The sequence below is a fragment of the Vanellus vanellus genome (assembly GCF_965231255.1).
Source record: "Vanellus vanellus genome assembly, chromosome: Z".
Lineage (NCBI taxonomy): Eukaryota > Metazoa > Chordata > Aves > Charadriiformes > Charadriidae > Vanellus > Vanellus vanellus.
The window spans coordinates 26,044,312-26,069,475 of NC_138908.1; the positions used below are offsets into that span (position 1 = coordinate 26,044,312).

The following is a 25,164-nucleotide window of genomic DNA, read 5'->3' on the forward strand; positions in this document are numbered from 1 at the left end:
TCTTAAAGAAATACATTAATCTGTACACTCTATATAGTATCTATTCTGCGATTGGTACTTTAAGTAAACTAAATTCTCTTAAAGACTTAGGTAGTTCATGCACCTGCTCACTATACATTCACCTGAATGGTGAGAATGGTGGATTCAAAAACCCTTAGATTGAACAGGATGCAAAGTCCTTCTCTCCTACGTCTTGTGCAAAAGCCTAGCACTAAAATATTACCATTATGTTCTCACTTGCTTTATGAGACTCTAAATTGATTAAAAAAAAAAAAAAAAAACCAAAACAAAACTCAAACTATAATTGCCAGTCATTATGAATACTTGACTAACAAAGACACCTGTAGAAATTCTGGCAAACAATGTTTATTTTCTATCTCCTTATCCTAAAATGTTATAGTTCTATTTCTGTAAGTCTGTAAGATTAAGTGTCAGATTCCTTTTCAAACTTTATTTGATCTTAATCAAGGTTTCTCATGTGTTTGAAGAAATGAAGATACAGGTTAATGTTATAAAAAGCAAAGAAAAGCAAAATAACATGGTTTTGAAACAAATGTAAAATTAACTTCTAAGCATGTAAAAGAAAAAAAAAATTAAAAAGGGAAAATATGTTAACTTTTACATTTACCCAAACTGTCAGTGAGTGAATGTGTTGAAATTTAAATGGACTACAGCAACAAATTTTAAAATCATTCTCAACTTGGGTTTTCAGACTGTGCATTGTTATTAATTGTTAACATGAAAAATACAGTTGGATTCAGCTTGATCTCTTTGTCTTTATGAATCACATAGGTGACAATTACATAAAAACGGCAAGTAGCAGGTGTCAAACGAAGTTGAAAGGCACATTGTACATATAACAGCTCAATTCCTTTTCATATTGTCAATATTTGAGAAATAGGATGAGATTTTGCTTGTGCAGGTAAGATAACTGCTCAGAAGCGACACAAAATCAAGGTGTCAAAAGTTGTAATTCCTTTTTTTATTATTAATGCACTTAAGCTTAATGCTTGTGATTTTAATGTTGCTTAGTGCAAATTCATACAACTATGAATTTCTCCTATTTTGTTCTATTACAGCTTAATTTGAAATGAAAACAAGTATATTGTAGTTAAAATAGCATCAGATGCACATTCACCTAGTGGATAAACCCTGTCTGAAAGTGTTTTATCTTTTTAAAAAAAATTTTACTTAGCTACTAAACACTGACTCAACTGTTGGTATGAAGTAGAGAACACAAAAAAATTTAATCCTAAAAACACAGATTAGATTTCCCTCCCCACAATCCACCTCATTTTTTTTGTTGTTGTTAATAGGGAATTCCATTGTTTATAAACAAGGTAATAAACTTAAAGCAAAAGAAATAATGTTGAAGTGAACCTGTATAGTAAATACATTTTCAGTTCATGCTGCTTCCAGAACTTCACTTTAAACCCATTTTATCTACAAAGAACATTTGGAACTCTTTGCCTTTCAGGAAAATAACTGATTCTGTTTTACAGATCCATTCAGTGCATCAGTCTCTTAAATGCAGACTTTTCCTTTCAAGTCTCAATATTATTCTAAACATTAGAATGGTTCAATGGTCAAAGATGAAAGACACTCAGAAGTGAAACCACAAGAAACTTTATATTAGAGAACACTTCAGCTTATAAGTAAGCATTTACATCTCTCTAATACCTTTCCTTAAAAGCTGTATAAAGCCTTGGCTTTCTCACCTCTATTTCAAACTACTGCAGATTACCTAAAGTAGTTGCCACAGATTATCCACTTTGTTGTAATCTGTAACTGTATCTCCACCTGATGAGAAACTGACCAAAATTTGCTTCACTACACTGGGTAGACTACCTTTAGGTCCACTTTATATGTAACCTACATAAATAATAAATAATTTTTCCAAGAGTTTCTGAACTCTCAAGATGTGGTCCTTTCTACCCATCTGTACAGTTAGAAGTATCACAGGGTCTTGTCCTGCTTCAGCATTACTGCAATGATTTTTTTTGCAGACTTACCATGATTTTTCCCTGCTTACATCTGTAAAGAATGAAATCACAGAATGGGTTCTTAACTTGCCCCCAACTATGCTATTGTTCTTTGCATTCTCCCATTATTACATTAAACATACTTCTGGTCACTGATTTTATCACCCTTCAAACTACGTCAATCCATACATCTCTCACTTATGACTAAAAAAAAATGAATTATATCTCAAATCAGCAATGATGTCAATCTCCATTACAAAATCCTTAAACTTTCCTGCACTTTCTTTAATGCACAAACCCAAAACTTTTTTAAAAACAGGAAAAACCCAACCAACCAACACTTTTTCTTGCTTATATGGCCAGCCATGGTAACAGGTCCTGAGTTTGAACAGTTTCCTGTATATCAAGTAGCAGTGAAGCACTTCTTAATCCTGGTACTGCTGGAACTTAAAAGCATTCATCCTTGGTAAAGAATACACACATATACGTATTTATCTCCTGTTCACGGTTCATTCCCTCTCATATATACACATACACATATATATGCACGCTACCCAGATAGATATAATTTAGTTCAAAAAGAACCATGGAAAATTTACTCACAAGGGTGGGGTGAGGGTGTTATTAATGAAATACAATCATAACATATTTCTTCTGACTTTAAAGAAAATAAAAAAGACAAACGCCCTAATTCTACTAATATGCCATCCCTGAAGATTCTCCAGTTCTCTGAAAGCAAAACTGTCAAAAAAACTGGTATTAAACAGACAAGAACACATCTATATATTTTGTTCTTAAATGTTTTTCACAGACTATAATGAAGGATGAAAAATTTCCCAGGTACATTTTTAGAAACATGCTTTGTTTTAATTCAAAAGACTGAAGGTTTGGTTTGCTTCCAGATATTCTTTACCTGTAAGACTGGCACCTTTCTCAGAAGTTAAAGTTAACTGAAATTCTTACATGAAGGAATCTTTTAACAGTGTAAAGTTGTAAATGCTACAAATAAACTTGAAAGCAATTAATACTAAGTTTTCTGCAATGTAAGTAATAAAACACAGAAAAATGACAAAACACACTTAAAAATTTTGAGACAATAGGCTATAATAAAGCTAAAAGAAAATTAAATCCTTGGTGCGTTTTCACAAACAGAAAGGAATTTAGGCAAAAGTATGAAAAATAATTGGGAAATTCAATTTATAAGGACATCAACTTTATATACACTTTGCCTTTTCCAACAGCAGTATTACACAGGACTGTTTTCATTGAAAATCAAAGATTCTTATGATAAACAAGCCAATGAGAACAGAGCTAATTAGTATTTACAATGCCAATACAGTAAGTAAAAAATAAAATGCTTCTAAGAAAATCATATTCTTAGTGATAAGCTTGACACTCTATTTGTAAACTATTTCTGAATAGTTGTCAAACTTCCTAATGACTGTTAGCCTTACAAATGCCCTCTTTGTTATCTTCTAACATTCTTGGTTCTGTACATAAGTTAAGCACAACACTTTCAACATTCCAAAAATCTGATTAAAACACTGAAGAAGTTACTCCTCTGATAACTTCTCCTTACTGTATTATTTTTACATTCTTCTGCCAAAGGTATCCTAGCCTTGCTTTTTGTCATTCCTCTCAGCTTTGGTCTTATTTTTCTTCTTCTTCCTGACAGTCTCTGGCTTCTTTCATCCCTGATTTCCCATTTGTGAAACTTTTCTCCTTACTGGTTAATGCAGTGCCTTCAAAGTTATGTTACCTCGTCTCTTTCCTGAAACCTTTCTATTCTCAGGCCCCTGATCTCACTTCTTCTTACACATTTCTTACTCTATTGCTTTCATTTCTTCTTCACTAATTTTCTTTATTTCCTCAGGCCTCTTAGTCTGTATTCTTAAGAATGCAGAGAGAAGGCTAAAAAAGCCACTTTAATTACAAGAAAAACATAGTACAGATCAGAGAGTAGCTGTGTCCCAAGTTTGCGAAGCCTCCGCTTTATCAGAGTAAAGACTTGGTTCCTTGGCAGAAGGAAAAAAAAATCTGCTAGATAGGGAGGTTTCTGTTCTGAAAGGTACTTATATCTGCCTCCAAAACACTATTTTCCATGCTCCCAAAACACTACTTTCCACACCTCTCTTGCTCCCTCCACTACTGCACCAGCCATTACAACACACCAAAAAAAAAAAAAAAATTATAAGAAATCCTTAAAGAAGGATTTCTCAGCATTAGAGAAGTTGTTCTCTAGCACAAAAAGGTCAGAATAGCATATTGGAGCACTAACAGACGTGCATTTTAAAGGGCCCTTCCAGAAGACAAAAAGTGTCCTTTTGACTTAAGGATCCCAGGAAGAATAATCTTTCGGAAACCGAGTCTCCCAGTTTTGGCAATAGATGAAATGTCCAGGGTTTGCATCATATGCATCTGTCCCAGATTTCTTTCCGGAGCCTTAAAATACAATGTATCTTATCTACACAAGGGAGAATGACTTAAATACTCCATTACCAAAATTCAGCCATAATTTTTTCTTTAAAGATGCAAACACTTTTCAGCAGAGCAGTACCCTACAATCTGAGATCACTTGGCACACAATATTCCTGACTGCCTCTCAAATGCCTCTAACAACCCTTGTAAAATTCACACCTTTGTATTTCTCTCTAAAAGAGTTCACAGTATAGCCACAATGATAGATTGATCTGACAGCTACCCAAACCTGATACAGAAATAAAAAGCTATTGCTATTTTTCACAGAAGCGAGACTTGCTGAACACTTCAGTAGTAGTTTAGAAGAACTTGATCTGTTTGGATGGGAAAAATATCATTGTATGTCTCTGAATTTACTAAAAAACAGATACACCAACTAATACTTGTAACAAGAACTACATTTGGGGACCATTTAGACTATCCTTATTGTAAGAAAACTTAAGCTGTGTATTTCAAAATAACTCTTCCATCTGTCCAACAGATTTTGAGCACTTACACATTCATTTCTCCCATGTGCCAAAACATATCTTATGAATTTACTGGATGGCAGTATTTACCGTAAGTAGGATTCCAGGACTCTATCCAGTCGTTTATAGAAGGGTCGCGATGTAAAGTATCCACTCCAGTAATGATGATCTCTGTCTGCATAGGTGAAGAAGTCTCCACTTAAAACAGGGAAAAATGAATTGCTGCTTTTTTCACCCAAATTGCTTTCTTTGCGCAGAGCTTCAAAGTAATCTGATAAAGTTCCAAACTGGGCCTGAATGAAAATTAAAATTACTATAACATTTTCTTTATTTAGACACATGAAGAGAATGATTATGCTTGGATTCATACATATTTAAGAAATACGCCAGTCTTCCAGCAGAAATCTTATCCTAAAGAGATTTAAAGTTTCACTGCACACTTTTCAGACAAGCTGAATAGCTCTTCCAAAAGCATTTCAACTTCGTTTCAACTCAGTACAAGACAGACACGGACCTGTTGGAGAGGCTCCAGAGGAGGGCCACAAAGATGATCAAAGGGCTGGTGCACCTATCCTCTGAGGACAGGCTGAGAGAGTTGGGGTTGTTCAGCCTGGAGAAGAGAAGGCTCCAGGAAGACTTTATAGCAGCCTTGCAATACTTAAAGGGGACTTACAACAAAGATGGGGACAGACTTTTTATTAGGGCTCTGTAGTTATACGACAAGGTGTAATGGTTTTAAACTAAAATAGGTTAGATTTAGACTAAACACAAGGAAGAATTTTTTTTATGATGAGGGTGGTGAAACACTGAACAGGTTGCCCAGAGGTGGTAGGTGCCCCATCCCTGGAAACATTCAAGGTCAGGTTGGACAGGGCTCTGAGCAACCTGATCCAGTTGAAGATGTCCCTGCTCATTGCAGGAGAGTTGGACTAGATCACCTTTAAAGGTTCCTTCCAAACCAAAGTATTCTATGATTCATGAAATATGAAATACTTATTTTTTAAAGTATAAATCAGTATCTAAAATACAAGCTAAATCTCAACAAATAAGCAAAGCATTCTTTTGTGTCTTACGATTAAGTGTCTAATAATACGTAAGCTAAGCAGTCTCTCAACATTATGTAAGTAGATGTCTGGACTAAATAAGTAACTTAGTGTAATACAACAAGAACATAGTTGTCTTAATACCGCTTTTTTAAAATTGACTCTGTTGTGCTGCAGATCTCCAAAATACACTTAATCCAAGATGACTGTTGATCAAAAAATTTGCAATTGCTTTCAGAAGCTGTTTTTTAAAAACTGTAGACAAAGAAACTGTGTTTAGAGATGTAACACGGAGGAGTACAAAAAAAGCATTATCTTCTGGTCATTTTAAAAAACGCTTAGATAAATAAGGCAGTAACAGCACTTTACAGGGTAGGTCAAATGATGAGGTACAAAAAAAGGGGAGGGACTGATGTCAATGTTGCCAGCACTGAGAGACGTTGCTAAAGAAGACATAGATGGCAAACTGGATTTTGAATAAGAGTGGAAAAACAATTAATGGAAGTGGGAACAGCACAGAAGATTGCTTCTGGTAACAAGCATCCTCATAATAAATTGTAATTCTTCAAATTTTAATTAAGTAACTTTTGAGGGTTTTTTTTGTAGGTTTTTATTTTTATTTTTATTCTTAACAACAAGCATACAAGTAGCACATTACAATTTACAACACCAGAAAACAAGCTTTTAGTAAAAAATCTTTTAAAAGTGACTTGGAATATGAGGACTGTTACTGTGACAAAAAAGATATGAGATTTCAACATTAAAAAAAAAAAAACAAACAAACAAACCAAACAGTCTTGACTCTTCAAAATCATTCAGAAGATCAAAGTATCTGTTAGGTTGATACAATATGATAACTTGCTACTTTGAATGGCAGTAAAGGAGAGGAAGAGACATACTGCCACAGAGATCCCAATATTAGTGATCATTGCCTTATCAAGCACTTCTAGGACACTTGGCCTTTTCCCTTACTATCATACACACCTACAAGACAGAATTCAGAAGAAAAAATCAGGTATAGGTAACCTCCCTTCTGTATGCTGGGTTACACCAGAGGAAGAAAACCTCACCAGAGGAACCAACAAAACTGAAGAAAACTCATTCTAATGGCAGGTGATTGGAAACAGTGAAATAATCTGGTAGACTCTTCTATTGGCATATAAAAAGTCTCATCTTAATGTATGCATAATAGATGTAAGGGACATCTCCAAACAGGAGATTAAACTCCCTGAGAGCAAAATAGATATCCTTTAGAGTAACCTACCACATACTTTCGGGACCATTGAATAGTTACTGTCATGAGAATCTCAGTGCTAACAGACATATCCACTAGATAAACATCTCAAATTTGTCTGAAAGGGCAAATCTCTCATAAGATCATAAAGGCAGATTAGGGAGTCCCTTGTGTAAGTAGTAATATCCTAGGCATCTCAGCACTTAAGGAAGAAACATGAACTCTTCCTTTACATAATCTAGATTCTTAGGAAGCCGAGTGTGACCTCCTACTTGCCTGTCAAGTTACAGTCCACTGGGGAAAACGTAGCAAAGTATGAAAGTTCTCCATCTAAGCTTATGCTTCTGAGGATAAGTGACATCAGTTTATTAAAAAAAAAAAAACCAAACAAACCAAAAGAACCAAACCCAACCATTAAACAAGCAAAAAAAGCAACCTCAAAACACAGAGAGAGAAAGAAAAAATAAATAAAATAAAAAGGAGATGGGCTCCAGTGCCAGCAGTGCTTCAGCTAGCAAAGTACCCTAGGTACAAAGTGGCTGAATCAGAGGACTGCATATCTTTTTGTCTGTGTATTAAGAAACAGACAGAGGGTTGGATACTCCTAAGAGGGACCCCAGGGGCTGATGTGATTCCCAAGGCTTTAATCCAGGTGGGCAAGCCAGGGCTAATGAAGTAGACTTCTAGAGACCTTGACAACAGGCTGAGCAGAACCTTTTAGATAAGGACCTTTCAGATCCCTCAGGACAGGAGTGGTCCTTGAAGACTGGCCTCAGAGCTAAAGCCTTCATTTTTACTCCAGAGAAGAGATCATCCAGCACAGGTTAGTAGGAACGGAGATTACAGAAACTATGCTGCTGTTGAGGTAAGTAGAACTGGTGACAGTAGCAAGCTTTAGCTTTAAAACATGGGCTTTAAAATGAAAATATTTTTAAAAAGTACTCTATCTCCCTCCACTAAGACTTTGCAGGCATTCACACACATCATGTCACCCACATCACATAGGAAACAGATGCAAAATCCAGCTCTCGGACAAGCTGTGATCCCAAGAGATCATCTTCCTTATGCAGAATACAAGTCCAGAAGTCATCAGGAAGAACTAACACACTACAGGAACGACTCAAATCTGCAGTTAGAGGAATGGAGGGAGGTCTCAGGAAAGGTGAGGAAAAAAAGATGTACACATGAACAGTATATGAAAGAGAACAGACCAGGTTTAAAAAGCCTAAATGTGAAAGCAGCAGTAGTGCACTCCCGTGTGATACTCAAGAAAAAACAAGGTTGTGGTCCCCCATTTCTTATTCCCACGCTGAAAGATAATGAAAAGTTGTCTGAGTACAGAAAACTTCTATTATACAAGAAGTCTCTAAAGTACTCAGCTTACACATTAGAATGTATGTGTATGGTAACACTCAAACATAATTAACGATTTAAAGAGATATCTCATCTGATAATTGTGTTAATATATTAACTCCTTTTGTAGCCAGGTCAATTTCTTAGATTTTATTGTATTCGACAACATGGGCCAGCAACAGCACCTTTTAGGAATATTTGTTTGCTTTGGGAGATAAAACCAAGGGGACCCAAGCAAAGCAATAACATTTGTTTTAACTTCTATTAAGAAAACACAATAGCTTTAAATAACAAGGCCTGTGAACCTTAAATAACAATGTCTGAAGCCCGTGAAAACAAGAGTACTAAGAAACAATTAAACCTAATAGCTGTTCTCTAAAATAATCTAATTTGGATACCATTTATAGTTTTCAAACAGATATTCTTAATAGCAAAGTTTTTGTTTTGGAGGAGACAAGGTGGTAAAGGTAAAGAAATGTAATCTGCCAAGACAAACCAATCCACTGTTAAATAATACATAAAGCTCCACAGTTTAAAAAAAAACAACAAACAAACAAAAAAAAACAACACAACCACAACTTCTTTCCATAAAGAATCTCAAAATACTGAGAAATATTGTTTTCTCCACAAACCAGAAAAAGTGTTGTATTTACCTTAACATGCCACTCAGGATGAGAATTCATATAATCAAACAGCTTCTGATAATTCTGGTACTGCTGATCCCATTCTGAGCTCTCAGCATAGCGGAAATCATCCCCTAGTGGAGCCAACAGAACTTTAGTACGGAAAAGCTTTGACTTCTTTCTGTATTGATCTAAAATCATCCAAGCCCTTGAATGAGGAAAAAAAAAACAAAGCGATTTAGAAAACAGAAGAATAAAGGTCAGCATTTGATGGAACAATTTTCAGATATCAAGTTGTGCATTAGGGTGACCCTAAACAAGACATACAAAACTCTGCTATCTCATTTTGTTAAAAAAAAAAAAAAAAAAAAAAAGGATGCAATTCACTCCACTGATACACCACATTCAACCTACTATTGTTGCAAATACTATGTTAATTAAATCCTCCAATAAGCTTATCAAGTTCCATCTCAAACAGTAAGTCAGTCTTCAACAATTTGTTCCTGTGCCAAAACTAACCTTCAGTTTAAATTATGCTTACCTGGTTTATATTTAGGTAACAATCCTAATCCTCTCCAGCCCTTATTTACAATAATAAGCAAGCTCTTCACCTCCCCTCCAGTAATTCCCTTGGATACTTTGCTTCATATCTTCCATGTCCTTGACAGAAAAACTGCCCATAAATTAATCTTTGAGGAACTAAAGCCTTGAAAAAAAAACCTACCTGGAGGAAGTTCACTACTAACAATCACTATTCACCCTTCTTAGAGCCAGTCCTCTTAAGCTTTAAGCAGATGTCCTGAAAAATTAAACTCACTGCTGTTCTGCTTTTGGAGTTAAAAAAAAAAAAAAAAGCAATATATTGAAAGTTACAAGTCTGATGTTTGAGTTACCAAAAAGGTCCATTTCTACCCCCTCCCCCTCCCAACTGCAATCACTATCAAAATCTTCAAATGCTGATCCTCTCTACATAAAGTTATGAAAATAATTTTAGTAGGGAGTATAAATCCTAGTAACATATCTAAGAAAACCGGAATACAAATGACAACATAAAGAGAAAACAGCAGCAAAATCCAGATTCCAGTGAACTTCTTGTTTCTATAAGTCTTTTTAATAGATGGTCTACCAAAATCTACCTTCAACTCATACTCTTGAAGATTTATTATATAAACATGTATGTGAGAATTGAATCTAGTCAAATATATTTGAAACCCATACTTTTTCGACCAGTAAATCAGGGCTTGTTTATATTCTTCCATGACTTTCAACAGGTTGAAAATTTACATATAAAGACTACCTAAGAGGCCAGCATAACTCTTATTTTCCACACATAGCCTAGCCTATGGTTGGAAACATACTTTATTATAGACCCTCCTTTATAAGTCCTTTTTACTTTCTTCAAAGTAGTCATAACTGTAGGACTATTAGGTTTTTTTAAGGGGGCTGCACCATCTTGCTCCGTTGCAAACTAATTTCAATTGCAAAGGTACAAAAGAAAAATTACATGTCCCAAATCAGGTATATCTTCTTAAGTTTCTCTCAAATAACTTCCTAAATCACTATTTCATATAGGAGTGAGAAAGAACCAGCAGAAAAGAACCTGACAGAATTTGCTGAAGATGAAAAATACTTCTGGAGAAAAAAAAAAAAGGGATCCCACCAAGCCTCACCAATGTTTTTCCCTTCTGGTTCCCCAGCAAGACAGTATTAGATAAATTTTGATACATGTTTTTCCTGCCTACCTGAATGAAAATTTGAAAACCAAAGAGATCAGTCATGTTAAACTTTTCTTGGCACTGTAATTATAGCTATAGCATATCAGCAGCAACTCCATTAAAAAAAAAAAAAACACAAACCCAAACCCTCAAATTTTTGGTTTTACACAATCAAAAGTTCATGGAATTGTACACAAGATGCATTATTTAGTTCTCAATATTCAGAGCAACCCTAACTGCACTTAGTTGGCAACACTGACATGTATCCACATTGTCAGTAACAGCATCGAGAATATTTTTCACCTTTCTTTCGGAAGCCTTCAAATTATTACTGAAAGCTTAAGACCTTTCAGAAATGAAGCAAAACCCATCATATCACGTGTGCCTTTTTAGCAAAAAATATCCAAATATTTGGCTAAAACACAATTAACTTGGTTGGTTTTGCCCCCTCCTATGTCAAAGGAAGAGGAGCAGTAGGCACCCAGAGTCCAAGAATCACAAGAAATTTTGCAGCAGCTATAGCAAGTCCTACGTGACAGGTTTGACAGTGGTCACAGGTCCACAGTCCCTGTTCGTTCAGCCCATACAGAACATGAAGCATTAGGGACTCACCCTGCTCAATTATCTCAACTAGAAAACAAAACCATTTGGTGGACTGGCAATTTTCTATTCAAGTAATTTTGTGGAGGAGATGGCTGTGCAGACAGGATGAGTACTTCCTAAGGGGGTGATCTCCGATTCTTGAAGTTGGCAATCACAAACATTTAACTCCCAATGCCAGATCAGCAATGTAATTCTGAACGCCAGTTGCATGTTGTGCAATGTGACCAACGATAAAGAAAAAAGCTGAAGTGTAAAATTGGGGTCTTGAACAGTAGGAGGTGAAGGGGAAAGTCCATTTTCTACTCTTTCTCTGAAGTGCATAACTTCAAGTACCAATTCTTTCCTATTTCCACACACGGGAGAGAGAGACATATACCAAAACACACTATGCTTCCTCTAACAAAACTAGTCATTCCCATTCAAGAAAATATAACACCAACAGCCATTTTTTCTTGCTAGTGTGAAAAGCTAGAACTTCAGCATTCAGCATTAAGGCACATGGAGGACAGAGAGGTGATTCAAGACAGCCAGCATGGCATCACCAGGGGCAATTCCTGCCTGACCAACCTAGTGGCCTTCTACGATGGAGTGCCTATATCAGTGGACAAGGGAAGAGCTACAGATGTAGTCTATCTAGACTTCTGTAAGGCCTTTGACATGGTCCCCCCCAACACCCTTCTCTCTAAATTGAAGAGATTATGAATTTGATGGGTGGACAGTTCAGTGGATGAGGAATCAGTTGGATGGTTGCATCCAGAGAGTAGGGGTCAATGGCTCAATGTCCAGATGGAGACTGATCACAAGCATGATCCCTCAGAGGTCCGTACTGGGACCAGTACTGTTTAATATCTTCATCAATGACACAGAGGAATTGAGTGCACCCTCAGCTAGTCTGTGGACAACACCAAGTTGAGTGGTCCAGCTCACATGCCTGAGGGACAGGATGCCACCCAGAGGGACCTGGACAAGCTTGAGAAGTGGGCCCACGTGAACCTCATGAGGTTCAACAAGGCCAAGTGCAGGGTCCTGCACCTGGGTCAGGGCAACCTGCAAGTATCAGTACAGGCTGGGGGACGAAGGCACTGAGAGCAGCCTTGCTGAGAAGGACTTAGGGATACTGGTGGATGAACAGCTGGACGTGAGCCAGCAACGTGCGCTTGCAGCCCAGAAAGCCAGCTGTATCCTGGCCAGCAGGTCAAGGGAAGTGTTTCCCTGCCTCTACTCTGCATTGGTGAGACTCCACCAGGAGTATGGCATCCAGCTCTCAAGCTCTCAGCACAAGAAAGACATAGACCTGTTGGAGCGGGGTTCAGAGGAGGGCCACAAAAATGATCAGAGGGATGGGACACCTCTGCTATGAGGACAGGCTGAGTGAGTTGGGGTTGTTCAGCCTGGAGAAGAGAAGGCTCCAGGGAGAACTTACTGTGCCCTCTCAGTACTTAAAGGGCGCCCACAGGAAAGATGGGGATAGACTCTTTAGCAGGGCCTGTTGCAATAGGATAAAGGGTAATGGCTTTAAACTAAAAGAGGGAAGATTTAGACTATATATAAGAAAGAATTTTTTTACAATGAGGGTGGTGAAACAGTGGAATAGGTTGCCCAGAAAGGTGGTAGATGCCCCATCCCTGCAAACATTCATGGTCAGGTTGGACAGGGCTCTGAGCAATCTGATATAGTTAAAGATCTCCCTACTCACTGCAGGGGAGAGTGGACTAGATGACTTTAATGGTGCCTTCCAACCCAAACTATTCTATGACTCATTCAACCATATGGATGAGGATGCAGCTGCAGAACAGGGCAAGTGCAACAGCAGCCTGTATAACCTAAGCTGTGATGAAGTGTAATTAAACACGCACAGGCTTTCAATTAGGCTGTTGTTTCATTCCTTCCTACAAATCACAACTGAAGGGGCAAGACAATGATAAATCCAACAGCTACTAAACTTAAGTTTTCTCTTCAATATCTCAGTATATATGTATGGCCATACTAGTCTTGAAATCAAAGGCAATAGGCCCAGCTTAGTATTCAAGATCTGTGTTTTATTAAATTTGTTGCAGCTTTAGCATTGAAGAAAGGTCAGTGATCTAAAACTTGCCTCTAAATTAATCATGCGTATCAAATACTTTCTTTAGATCCATGTAGTGTAGAACTCCTGTATTTTTCCAGTCTTAAAAACTAAACCAATCAGACATGAGACAGATTAGTGTGTTACAAACCTTTAACCTTAGAAAGCTTACTATGTAAAGTTAGATTTTCCAATTACTTCTGGATCTCACACAACTCCTCATCACAACAACTTTAAAACTTGTGTTGTTACAGAGGTCAGACCAGAGAAACTTTTGGTTGTCTACAATATTCCAACTTCTTTTTCATAAAATATGAGTAGTGTTTTTAGCATTCTCCAGCAAAATACTACTTCCTACATTTTAGTGGATTTATTTGAAACTACAGTCTTAAAGTAGTGGGAGTTGGACTAGATGATCTCTAGAGGTCCCTTCCAACTCTGAAAACTCCGTGATTCCGTAAAGTATGGTTCCCGTGTTCCTTCCAGTGTTCCAAATGTAAATAATCCAGGCTCCCAAGTCAAAGAGGTTGTTTTCACCAACAAAGTTTTGTTGGTAAGAGTTTTCAGTTTTTACTTTTCCCTTAGTTGTTACCTTAGGCATTATAATACTGTTTTTTAAACTCTCTGTTAGAAACCAAAATTGTTTTTGTCTACCAAAAGCTGATGCAAAAAAGATTAAGTTTCAGAGACCATACAGAGATGATGATCTCTTCAACTTGGCCATATGTTCACTACATACCTGCCCCATTTCTTTTATTTCATATGACAAGGTGAAAGAACCATTTATTTTACAAGGTTTAATTTAGATTATTAGGCAAAGGTTGCATCTTGGAAGTGCAGGGATAAATTAAGGACATTCAGACTTGACATGTAGACAACCAACGCATCATCATCATATCATCACTTCAAAATTTCAGCATCAAGACTAGAACCCAAACAAGTCACCCTGCTATCCTTAATACATTTGTGATATTCAGCCATTTGGAACAATTGTAAACACCTATCTATTCTAAACTCTTGAACTTGGGATGGTTTGAAGGCCTGAAGATAGCTACAGGACCATACGATACAATCTTTTTCTGGAAAAAAACTTCAGCATTTCTAGCTTCCCTTTCTTTTTTTACCTTTGAAAAGTAGTTTTGTAAAACTGTAAACTTGATTCATACCCATGGCAAAACAACTCAGTGTTTCTATTTGAAAAATAAAATTGAGGTTAACATGACTCTCCAAGACACATAAGACATAGGACTGAGATTCAATTGAAGTGTCCACTTCAAGAAACCTAGGCCACAGGTTGCCAAGTTTTGCAAAGATATACCATGGAAAATATCTCACCGTTTGCAGTTACAGCATACTACACTACACTGTTCCTGAAGTCTTCCGCTGGCAGCAGACAAATTACTGTCTATTGATGAAATTTGCAAAAACTACAGTAAACCAGTAACATAACTATAACCAGATGACTATGTTCTGCCAGCATTCAGAGATAGTAACAGACTCGGGCATCATGGATGTAAAAGAAAAAAAAAATGAATATATCTTCCTTAATCATAACCTATCTTCAAATTTCACTGTCAGTTATGTTCTGAACTTATGAGCAAACACTAGGTTAATTAATAGGTATCATTTTCTTATGACAAGTTTAAGAACTATATAAATTCATCAAGCTATGCTAGATATCATGTTTGATCAGCACAAATTTTTTTTTTTTTAAAGTTAGTCCCTTGCAGAATATGTAAAAACTGTACCTGTGCTGAACATTTCCAGCATGAATGGCTTCTGGTGGAACTCTCCATGGACAGCTTACTCTTCCCCCAGGAAGACGTTTAAAATCGAACTGGCAGCAGATTTTCGGATCTGGACCACAAGTATGAGGAACATCATAGCTATAGAAAGGCATCATATGACAAAGGATATCTGTACTGGATCCCAGATCTGGAATTAAATACATAGAGCACACCTTTAAAATAAACCCTCTCAGATTGGCCAAAACTAAATCAGTTCCATATACTTAATCCAAGACTTGTATTAAAACTATCAGACCAAGACAATCTCTTGCTTTGAATATCCATACCTGGAGTCTACCTTTGTACGCACCTTACACATAAAAAGGCTAAAAACAGGGACACAACCAAAACTGGCATGTTCTAATCAAGCAACAGTTGATTGAGAAAGATAGGAACAGAATGTTAGGGTTTTTTTTACTCAGATAAGTCTCATTATTTCCAGAATTTTAGAGGTGAATAAAACACATCTTTTATATTTTAAGTAAAACCTAACAACAACAACAAAAAAACCCACCACAAAACCACAAAACCAAAAAACCCAAACCAAAAGCCACCTTGCTATCATTACCTCATTAGCACAACATTTTAAGTGGTTGGTTTTAGCAGTATCTTAGTTTCTTGAACACATAACTTCAATACCTTAACAGTATGATTCGACATAATTGTAGATAGATTCTGTGTCCTTGTACATAGAATTACACAGAATTCTACGCACTTCTGAGACCATCTTTGCAATCCTAACCTTTCCATCTAGTCAGCCCATTCCCTGAAGTTTAACGCACCAGGAGCAGAGATCTACACACATTTTCTAAAGTCTCAATAGAAGGTCTTTCAAAATTTAACTTTAAAGAGAACCTGAAGCTCTCATAAAATATAAGGGAACCTTAGTTTACTCATCTGGTAAAACACTTAAATTCTGATTACCTATCTCCAGCATTACTTACAGTAATTCTACGCTGGAAAAAAGGGATGAATGCTGTAGATGTGCCACAGAAGCTGGCTCCTAAGTATGTCAACAATACACGTCAAAATATTCTTCAAAATCTTAAACAGCATAAGTCTTTACAGTTCCAATCCAGATCTTTTGTTTAAAAACTCCTATTTTACTACGACTTACTTATTACTAGAAAGGTAATATTCCATAAATATATGTATTTACTTTTCAACTACAGAGTTCTCTTTATCTCAGGTACCACATCTACATATTATGCCAGATGAAGGTGCAGTGATCTTTGATTTCTTATTTGTTTTGAAAAGCTTTCTTCTGAAGCCCAAACACTGGACCATACAAATGATTTACGTATGCAACTGTTTTGGAAAAAGACCTGTCAATTAACTATTCGGTACACTGAGTGGCATATTACAACATTGAAAGAAAAAACTCAGAAGTGTCAGTATCTGACAAATTCTTTCACAGTGGCATGTTTTCCTCAAGTCAAGTTTACTTGTGTAGCAGATTGCTTTCTCTGAATGCCCTCCTCCTTACAACTTCCAATTAAAAACACAGAGTAACTAAAAAGCTTCAAAATCGCTACCACGTTTCAATAGTAAGCACTAAATACATTTGTTTGATCCTGGATTGATAAAGCAGTGACATATTAGCTTATTTTTAAAAAAAAGAAAGACCAAAACTTCAACTACATATATATTCATCATACAGCTTATTGGAATGCTGGTACACTACAAAGCAAAACAAAATATTCATATAGAAAAGTACATTCATTTACACACACATAAGTTTGCTACGGTATAATCACTACATGATCTATGAAAACTTTGATACTCTATATTCTATAAATAATATCAAAAAAGCAATTACATTTATTCTAAGAATAAAATTTGAGATGACAATGGCAAATTAAAATGGTGAAATGTTTTTAATCTATTTTCCTGACTAAAGATAACCTACAAATTTCAAGTCCACAGAAAGCTACTGTAACTAATGATGCTAATTAGTCACACCAGCTGAGGAAAACTGGTTGCTTGAAAGTTTTTTCGTTAGTAAGAACCTAAACAAGACAGAGCTCTCCATCTTCAAATATTCACTTTTGGCCTTTTTTTTTTTTTAATCTCTCCAAGAGAAATGTTCCTCCTCCTCTACTTTATTTCCACATAGTAGAGTACAAGAAAGAAAACAAAGAAATGAGAAAAGGAAAAAGAATATTCCACGCCGTTTACATTTTTATATATGCTTGCAAGCAATGTGGGAGAGGGGAAATAAGAGAAAGTAAAAACACAAAAGAAAGTGAAGAAACAGCAAGATCAGAGGAAGAATGACAATAATACAGTTTTTTAATCTTAACTCCTTTCCTAACACACAGATACTCACATTCCCTTTCTGTTATTAAAAAAAAAAAGTAATCCCCAGAACTTAACCTAGATGACTTTTTTCTTTTAAAACAGAACTGCAAGTCTAAAGTTTTCAAGTTTAGACTAACTTCTTTAAATAACTTATTCTGTAAAGATTTCCATACTATTTATTCAAGTTCTCTTTGTATTTTACCTGCGTAAATTAACAAAATAAATTGACATAAAGGAAAAACACATACCCCAGTTCTGTCTCCAAAAAAATTCTAGTGTCTTCTGTGTTGCAAAATGTTTTTTAACTGAGTAATGAACTCTCTGTATAAGCATATTGGAAAACCCTGTGCGTTTCAAAAGGTAGGCCATTGTTGGTGAATGCCCAAAAGGATCAACTGCCCAACCAGACTTTGGTTTTACTCCTGTTGACAAAAGAAAAAAGTAAAAAGAGAAGAAAGTTTTTATTTTCACTCAAAGAAAGCTATACCAATATAATTCAAATCAGAGCACCAAAGATAAAATTTTCAAGATAAATTAAAATATACAGCTGAGTATTAAGCCTCCTGAAGAACACTTTCTGGAATTAACAAGCTAGAATTAAACAGATAAACAATTAACAAAAAAAATCAAATGTCTTAGAGGCAAGGCATTCTGTCTAACTGCATAAAAGCACTCAGATTAGTACTCTAGGTTGTTACAGTATTTCAACTGTGCTTCAAACATCTTTACATGGAATCATAATGAAATGCATCTCCTTTTTCACTTTAAGTAGTTTACAGATGTTACAATTGGAAAGAAAAGCTGAAAGAGAATGAATGGATGGAGACAGATTGATGCTGTAGCTTGTTGAATTTTGACTGTAATTTAAATAATGTTAACCTTTGGAACTAACTTTTCTTGACTTATTTGGGTGGCAATCATTAGAATCATGTTGATTAATACTGTCTCTTCACTGAACTTCATACTAGCAAATAAAGAAGCTATATCTAACTCTTGTTTAACTTATTCTTCAACATGTTTCCTTCGGCATATTTGTATTGCCTTACCAAAAAACCACTAGGGAATGCATTATCCTTTTATTAGGCCTTCCCTCCCCCCATCCCTTAATTGTGGCAAGCTGCATTTATTGAAATTTCAATCTAAGAGAAACATAGTGAAACAGCTGTTCAAATTAATTTCAGTAATTGGATGAAGTAATGTGAACTTATTATTAAAACTGCTATACAAGTATTTTCTATATAAAATGGGGTCTCTCTACTTACGGAACATTATCTTTATTTATAGAACAAAAAAAAAAACCTCCAAAGCCACAAAAACAATTCAGCAAATGTTACTGCAGTCAGTAGCTCCTCAAAGTTTTGAAAGCGAATGAGTTGGCTGCTTTTTTTTTTTTTAATGTAACAATTCTAACATTACAAGAGGTTTAAGTTTTAGGACTACTACTTCTACAACCACTACTACTAAATTTCATATTTACTTTTTTGAAAGCCTTACATAAGAGAACCTAATGAATACACAGCCTGCAGCATAGATCTAAACACATGAAAGGAATATCAATTTAAGTCATTTTAAGGCCTCTGTCATGATTTTCAAAAGACAGAAATGGCAAACAGAAACTGTTTGTGACACCAGAGACGTGACCTTCAATTCAGCATGACCTAGTGTAAAGTTTTATTATGCTAATATACTACACACATCGTTCATTATCAAGACAAAATGTTATGACACAAAATTGTTTAAATACACTTCATCCAGGAATTTCTATCTGCAAACAGTAATTGCAAATACCAGACTCAATCCTATAGCTTCCAGTAAGTGGTCTGATTTAATGTTTCAGGAAAGCAGAGTAAAGAGAGACTTGCTAAGTACCTCAGAAATACAAAATAGCATTTACAAACTGACTTCCTGCATTAACATTGTTAAATTTTAGATCAAGCTACATACCAAGGTTCTTTTCTAGCCACTGGTGTCCTTCTATCAGTTGGTCAATTAAAGCAAAATAATGAGAAGAAGCTTCATCAGGCATGACCCATCCTCCTGTTACAATTTCAAACTGTCCATCTTTTATCAACCTGAAAAAAATGTGAATTGTGTTCAGAATCTTGCATATGAAAATACACTTTTAAAAAATAATTTCTGCATATTCAATAGGTATTGACCAGGGACATGATGGCAAAATCTAAATTGCTTGTGCTACTTCCATCACTGGACTACATTTCTTTCATCAAATGGAAAGAATGAGTAGATGAACAGTGAAATTTTTAATGCCTCTGTGCAACAAAAACCACCAGCTCTACTGCATGTGCCATAATATTTGATTTTTTTAAAATCAGGAAGAAGGCTGTTTCCTGCACATTTTATAAAAATAGAAGTGTGTATGCCATAGTACTGAAGGAGAACTGAGCGAGATGCCTAGACATTGCACATTTCAAGCACTACTAATAGCTGCCCGTCTTTGATCTACTGTTCTTTTTACTGTTTTAGAGAGCTGATAGAGCTTCAAAGTTTATTGTATCTATAAAGGCTTCAGACTCTCTCATTCATTAAAATGCCATCTTAAAACAGATCACAGGATGATCCAGTCTCTCTGTGAAGTCATCAGTGAACATAATGACATTGCTTCCAGCATCAGGTGGTCCCTACAGTTAAATAAAGTAATTTCAGCGCTTATATTGTACACTAGCATATAAATGTTTAATGAATTCAAGAAAGAAATACAGTAAACTTATCAAAACTTGATCACATTATATATAATACCCATAAAAGTAATGAAAAACATACAGCAAAATTTATCGCCAGTGCAGCTTCTGTAACTCTTGCAGCAGTGTAACCAATACCTGATTCCCCTGAAGAAAGGACACAGTTCCCTAGTGACTATCATTTACTGTTTGTGTTCCAATGGATGTTTTTAATCTCAAAAAACAACAGCTGTGCTATAATACTCATGCATTGTACATAAATTTTTAAATAGACAGTTTTCTAGGTCATTCCCAAGATTTCCAGCATTTCCTAACCTTTGCAGCTGTGAGCCTTTCATACCCTTAATGTATGTTGCAATCTGTGCATCTTGAAGAGGGGCATGAGAAGAAGGGCATCACACAGATGAGCTGCCTTAAAACAAAGTAAAAAAACCAAAACACCCCTTTTTGAAAACTTCAAACTATATCCTTACTTCAAGTTTATCCAAGCAGCATGCTGTCTTGTCTCAACATGTAGGCAAACCTTTCATTTCTGTATGACGACTTTTAAAAGAACTAAGAAGAGCAAGGGTGTAGAGTATGTACTACCTTACCATTTGAGCAGCTGCATGTTTATAAAAACTGCATATATTATCATTTCATAACTGTGTTATAACTGAAGAAAAAATTACCACATATAAATAGCTAATACAAAAAATTATTTTTATTCCATTGCCAATACTTCAATGTGACTTCAAATAAAGTTCATAATCACAACTCCATTACAATTATAATGACATCTCTAGGGTTGTACATGTAAAATTTTAGTCAATTTTTTCAGCAACTCAGTAATTTGCCTTCACTTCTCTAAATGGATTTTTACTTTGTAACCAGAAAAAAAACGAACCAAGGACAAAATAAAAAAAATCAGAACTTGAGTAGTCAATTATTCTAGCAATTCTGCATTAGAAGTGAAATCCCAAGTTTACAGTGTAGTGAAATACACAACGCCTCAGAACATTCCACATGGAAGATAAGAAATAGTTCAGTGTTCAAACCTTTTAACAGCATCCTTTTTTTGGCTATCTATTCCATCCCACCATTTTGAAAAGTAAGAAATCTCAGACCACAAAAATTTCCTTCGGTTGTCTTCTTGCAGTTTTATAACCATATTATTTAAGATATGCTGTGTCTGATCTCTGAAGTAATCATCAAAAGTCTTCAGCCAACCTAAAAAAAAGAAAATATGAAATTTAAGTTGCTTTCAATGGTCCTAGAGACCTGCCTCTTTCCAATCCCTACAAGAAGTTAAGTAAAGCATTTTCTTAAAATGCTGGACTTCACACTCTGTGGACAGTTCAAATTGCTAGACTCTCCAGGAGTTTCTTTTTACAAAGTTTAGATGTTTTATTTCCTCAATGTATCTATATTAGACTTTCTACTTTGATCAAGAGAACACACAGACTTAAAAAAATGTGGATTTTTTTTAAGCACCAATTAAATAGTTGAAAAGGATGATGTACATACTGGCAAACTGATCTTCCTTGATAACTATCACTAGGTCTCCTCTTTTCTTACATCAGGAGGACTGTAGCATCTACAAACAGATCATCTTCCCAGCCCAAGCCCTATCCCAAACATACACAACCACAGCACCCCCTAATTCTTGCCTCAATGTCTTATCTCTTCTTTCAAGTCAAAGAACTCCATTACCCTATGTAAAACAACTAAACAAAAATCCTTACTAGCAGCATCTTACACCTACAGCTTGAGGAGAAAATGAAGAGTCATCCCATTATTATCATTAATGTTATCCCACAGACCCTGAGGATAAAGAAATAAAACGGGGGCAAACAAAGCAGCAGTAAGCCCTGCATCCCATGTTCAGCATCATTTATGAATGAAGGGTTTGTTAGCAATGACTGAGAAAAGAAGTATGTTGTAGCTGCGTCCTTCATTAAAAGGTAGCGGTGAGATGCAGAGTGAAGGAAAAACTAACTTTAACCACATATTCAGACCTCACAGCGTAGAGCCTTCCAAGAACTTTTTTAACCTCTGCCTAAAACCTTGCATGAGAAAGTACATGCATCTTCCTTCCTAGAACCTGGAAGGGATATGGTCTTTCTACAACTATAACTGCAAAAAGACGCAGATAAGCCTGGCTAATTAATACACAAGTGGTGTATTCCTGCTTTTCATACCAGCTCTTGTCACGTATGGGCATTTTCATTCAAATGCTTCCAAAAGTTTAAGAAAGTATCATATACAACACAGTAACTACTGAAGAATGCAAGTGATGTTATGAAACTATCATATAGCATGCATCTCAGTTTTAAGATTTTGTAAAAGCCTCTACACAAGGTGAGGATTGTACTCCAGACAAATACAATCCTAGTGATTCCACTTTGATTTACCAGTTCTATTCTGCAGAGGCAGTGCCATTCTAGCACAATGCCAGTCCGCTTATAAAAAGATACAGGATTAGGCTATTCCGGAATGAGATAATATTGTTTCAAGGTAGCTATATAAATGCAGAAAAATTATGTATTAAAAAATAATTTTTAAGTCTAATAAAAGAAAACCATTTTATTACTGAATAGAGTCTGAATATTGATTCAGAAAGGGTATGTTATACTTTATTTTAAGGACAAAAAATCATAGATGTTCATCTTAGGTAGAAATGCAGAGCTAATGTAATTTGACATTATGCACATTCTTTTCCAGTTCACATCAAATTGTTAATTATCTTTCAAATAAAGAATCCTGTAATTAGGAATAACCACTGGACACTGGCACACTCTTACTTTCGTTGCAATACTTTCAGGTTGCACTGTCACTTTGTAAAGGTCAAATTTTAATAAAGTAGTCAGAAACAAACAAAACCACCACAAATTTCCAAAACCCTCCCTTTTTTAATTTGCAAATGAGGAAATAAACCTGTAACACTCCAGAGGAAAAGTGCTAGCTCAGTATTATTTTTTTTTTAACAGATGTTTAGCATCTAGAAGAATCATTAGATCTGATACAAGTTTCTGTACAGATAGGACAGTAGGGTCTAATCTAAAGTATCTTAAAGAGGAAAATACATTTTGTCAAGACAGTTAATATGATGACTTAAAATCTAAACTTAAAACATACTTTCTTTAGAAGCATGGAAACAGCTTAAGAGAAAAAAGTTAACAGTAACTTACTATTACACAACAGTTTCATGGAGACTGAAAACAGAAAAGTGATGAATAAGCTCTATTTATTTTCCTTTTGTGCTGTTTTTCATCAAAATTTGTTGTGACCTCTGCCTATTTCAATAAGTGTTTTTTTAATGGAAGCTTTCACTCAAAGAATTGAGATCACATAATCAGTTAATCTTTTTCAATGCTATGTTACTTTTCAACAAATCAAAGAAATATTTTACTGATATTTACATTAAAAGATCTACATGTAACAGACTACAGATTTATAGCTTTTTACCACAATTTCTTCTGCAAGGGACAATATCACGCTAGAACACAACTAACAAAAGATTAACTAAACCCATCCTATATTTTTCCTACACAGAAATATATCATAAACTATTTTAGCATATCTTATATTGCAGCAATAAAAGGAAACTTACACTGAATTAGTCTTAAACATTCTTGAAAAACTTAATAAACCAAGCTAAATAAAGAAGCACAGAGCTAAATGACAAAGCAGCTGGCATAAGAATGCATTACGAGGTAGGAAGAGCAGTGCTATGATTAGAGTTTGTTTTGTTTTAATATATTCAGTTTATTAAGCTATAGAAGAAGGGTATAATATGGTTAACACACTTCAGAAAGTCCTAGGAAATATTTTAAGTATTCATAGAATTAGTTGGAAGCCAACATAAAGTCCTCTGAAATTTAATTACCATGTGGTCTGGCATCTTGCACATAAATATATTTATTTCTGAATAGAATAGAATACTTTCAGTTGGAAGGGACCTACAATGATCATGTAGTCCAACTGCCAGACCAGGGATAATCAAAAGTGAAAGCACATTATTAAGGGAATTGCCCAAATTCCTCTGAAACACTGACAGGTCTGGGGCACTGATCCCCTCTCTAGGAAGCCAGGTCCAGAGTTTGGTCCCTACCAGTAAAGAAATGCTTCCTAATGTCAAGCCTAAAACCTCCCTGATGCAGCTCTGAACCACTCCCAAGCACCCTTTCACTGGATCTCAGGGAGAAGAAATCAGCACCTCCCTCTCCCCTTCCCCTGCTCAGGAAGCTGTAGAGAGCAATGAGGTCATCCCTCAGACTCCTTTTCTCCAAACTAGACAAGCCTAAAGTCCTCATTCACTCTCACAGAACATGCCTTCCAACACAGCCTTCTTAAATTGTGGGGCCCAGAACTGCACACAGTATTCAAGGCGAGGCCACACCAATGCTAAATACACTGGGATAATCCCCTCTTTTGACCAGCTGGCTGTGCTGTGTTTGATGCACCCCAGGATGGGGTTTGCCCTCTTGGCTGCCAGGGAACACTGCTGACTTCTGTTGAGCCTGCTGCTGACCAGCACCCCCAGATCCCTTTCTGCAGGGCTGCTCTCCAGCCACTCCTCCCCTAATACTTGTGTCCAGAATTACTCTGTCCTAAGTGCAGAATCTGGCATTTGCTCTTGTTAAATTTCATGCCATCGATAGCTCTTAAACCCATGACTTACAAAGGCTGTCCAATTTTGCATGGAGCCATAAAGATTAAAAAAAATATCAAAAGCTGAACTGAACAATGAATAAATTAATTTACAGTTGCTAGCTGTAAGTCTACTACTAAAGACTACCCCGTAAATTTATTATTCACATCTTGCACTCCTC

The 25,164-nt window shown here is 35.8% G+C and overlaps 1 protein-coding gene across 1 annotated transcript in view; it reads right to left on the reverse strand.

The window, feature by feature from the left end:
• MAN2A1 (mannosidase alpha class 2A member 1) overlaps positions 1–25,164 on the reverse strand; it is a gene marked incomplete at its 5' end in the record, with an annotated part of 135,798 nt that overhangs the window by 68,112 nt on the left and 42,522 nt on the right. The window contains 6 exons of the mRNA XM_082497245.1: positions 5,018–5,220; positions 9,211–9,388; positions 15,312–15,498; positions 17,900–18,073; positions 19,596–19,723; positions 21,388–21,559. Of these exons, the coding sequence (XP_082353371.1) occupies positions 5,018–5,220; positions 9,211–9,388; positions 15,312–15,498; positions 17,900–18,073; positions 19,596–19,723; positions 21,388–21,559 (1,042 nt within the window). The remainder of the gene's footprint in view (positions 1–5,017; positions 5,221–9,210; positions 9,389–15,311; positions 15,499–17,899; positions 18,074–19,595; positions 19,724–21,387; positions 21,560–25,164) is intronic.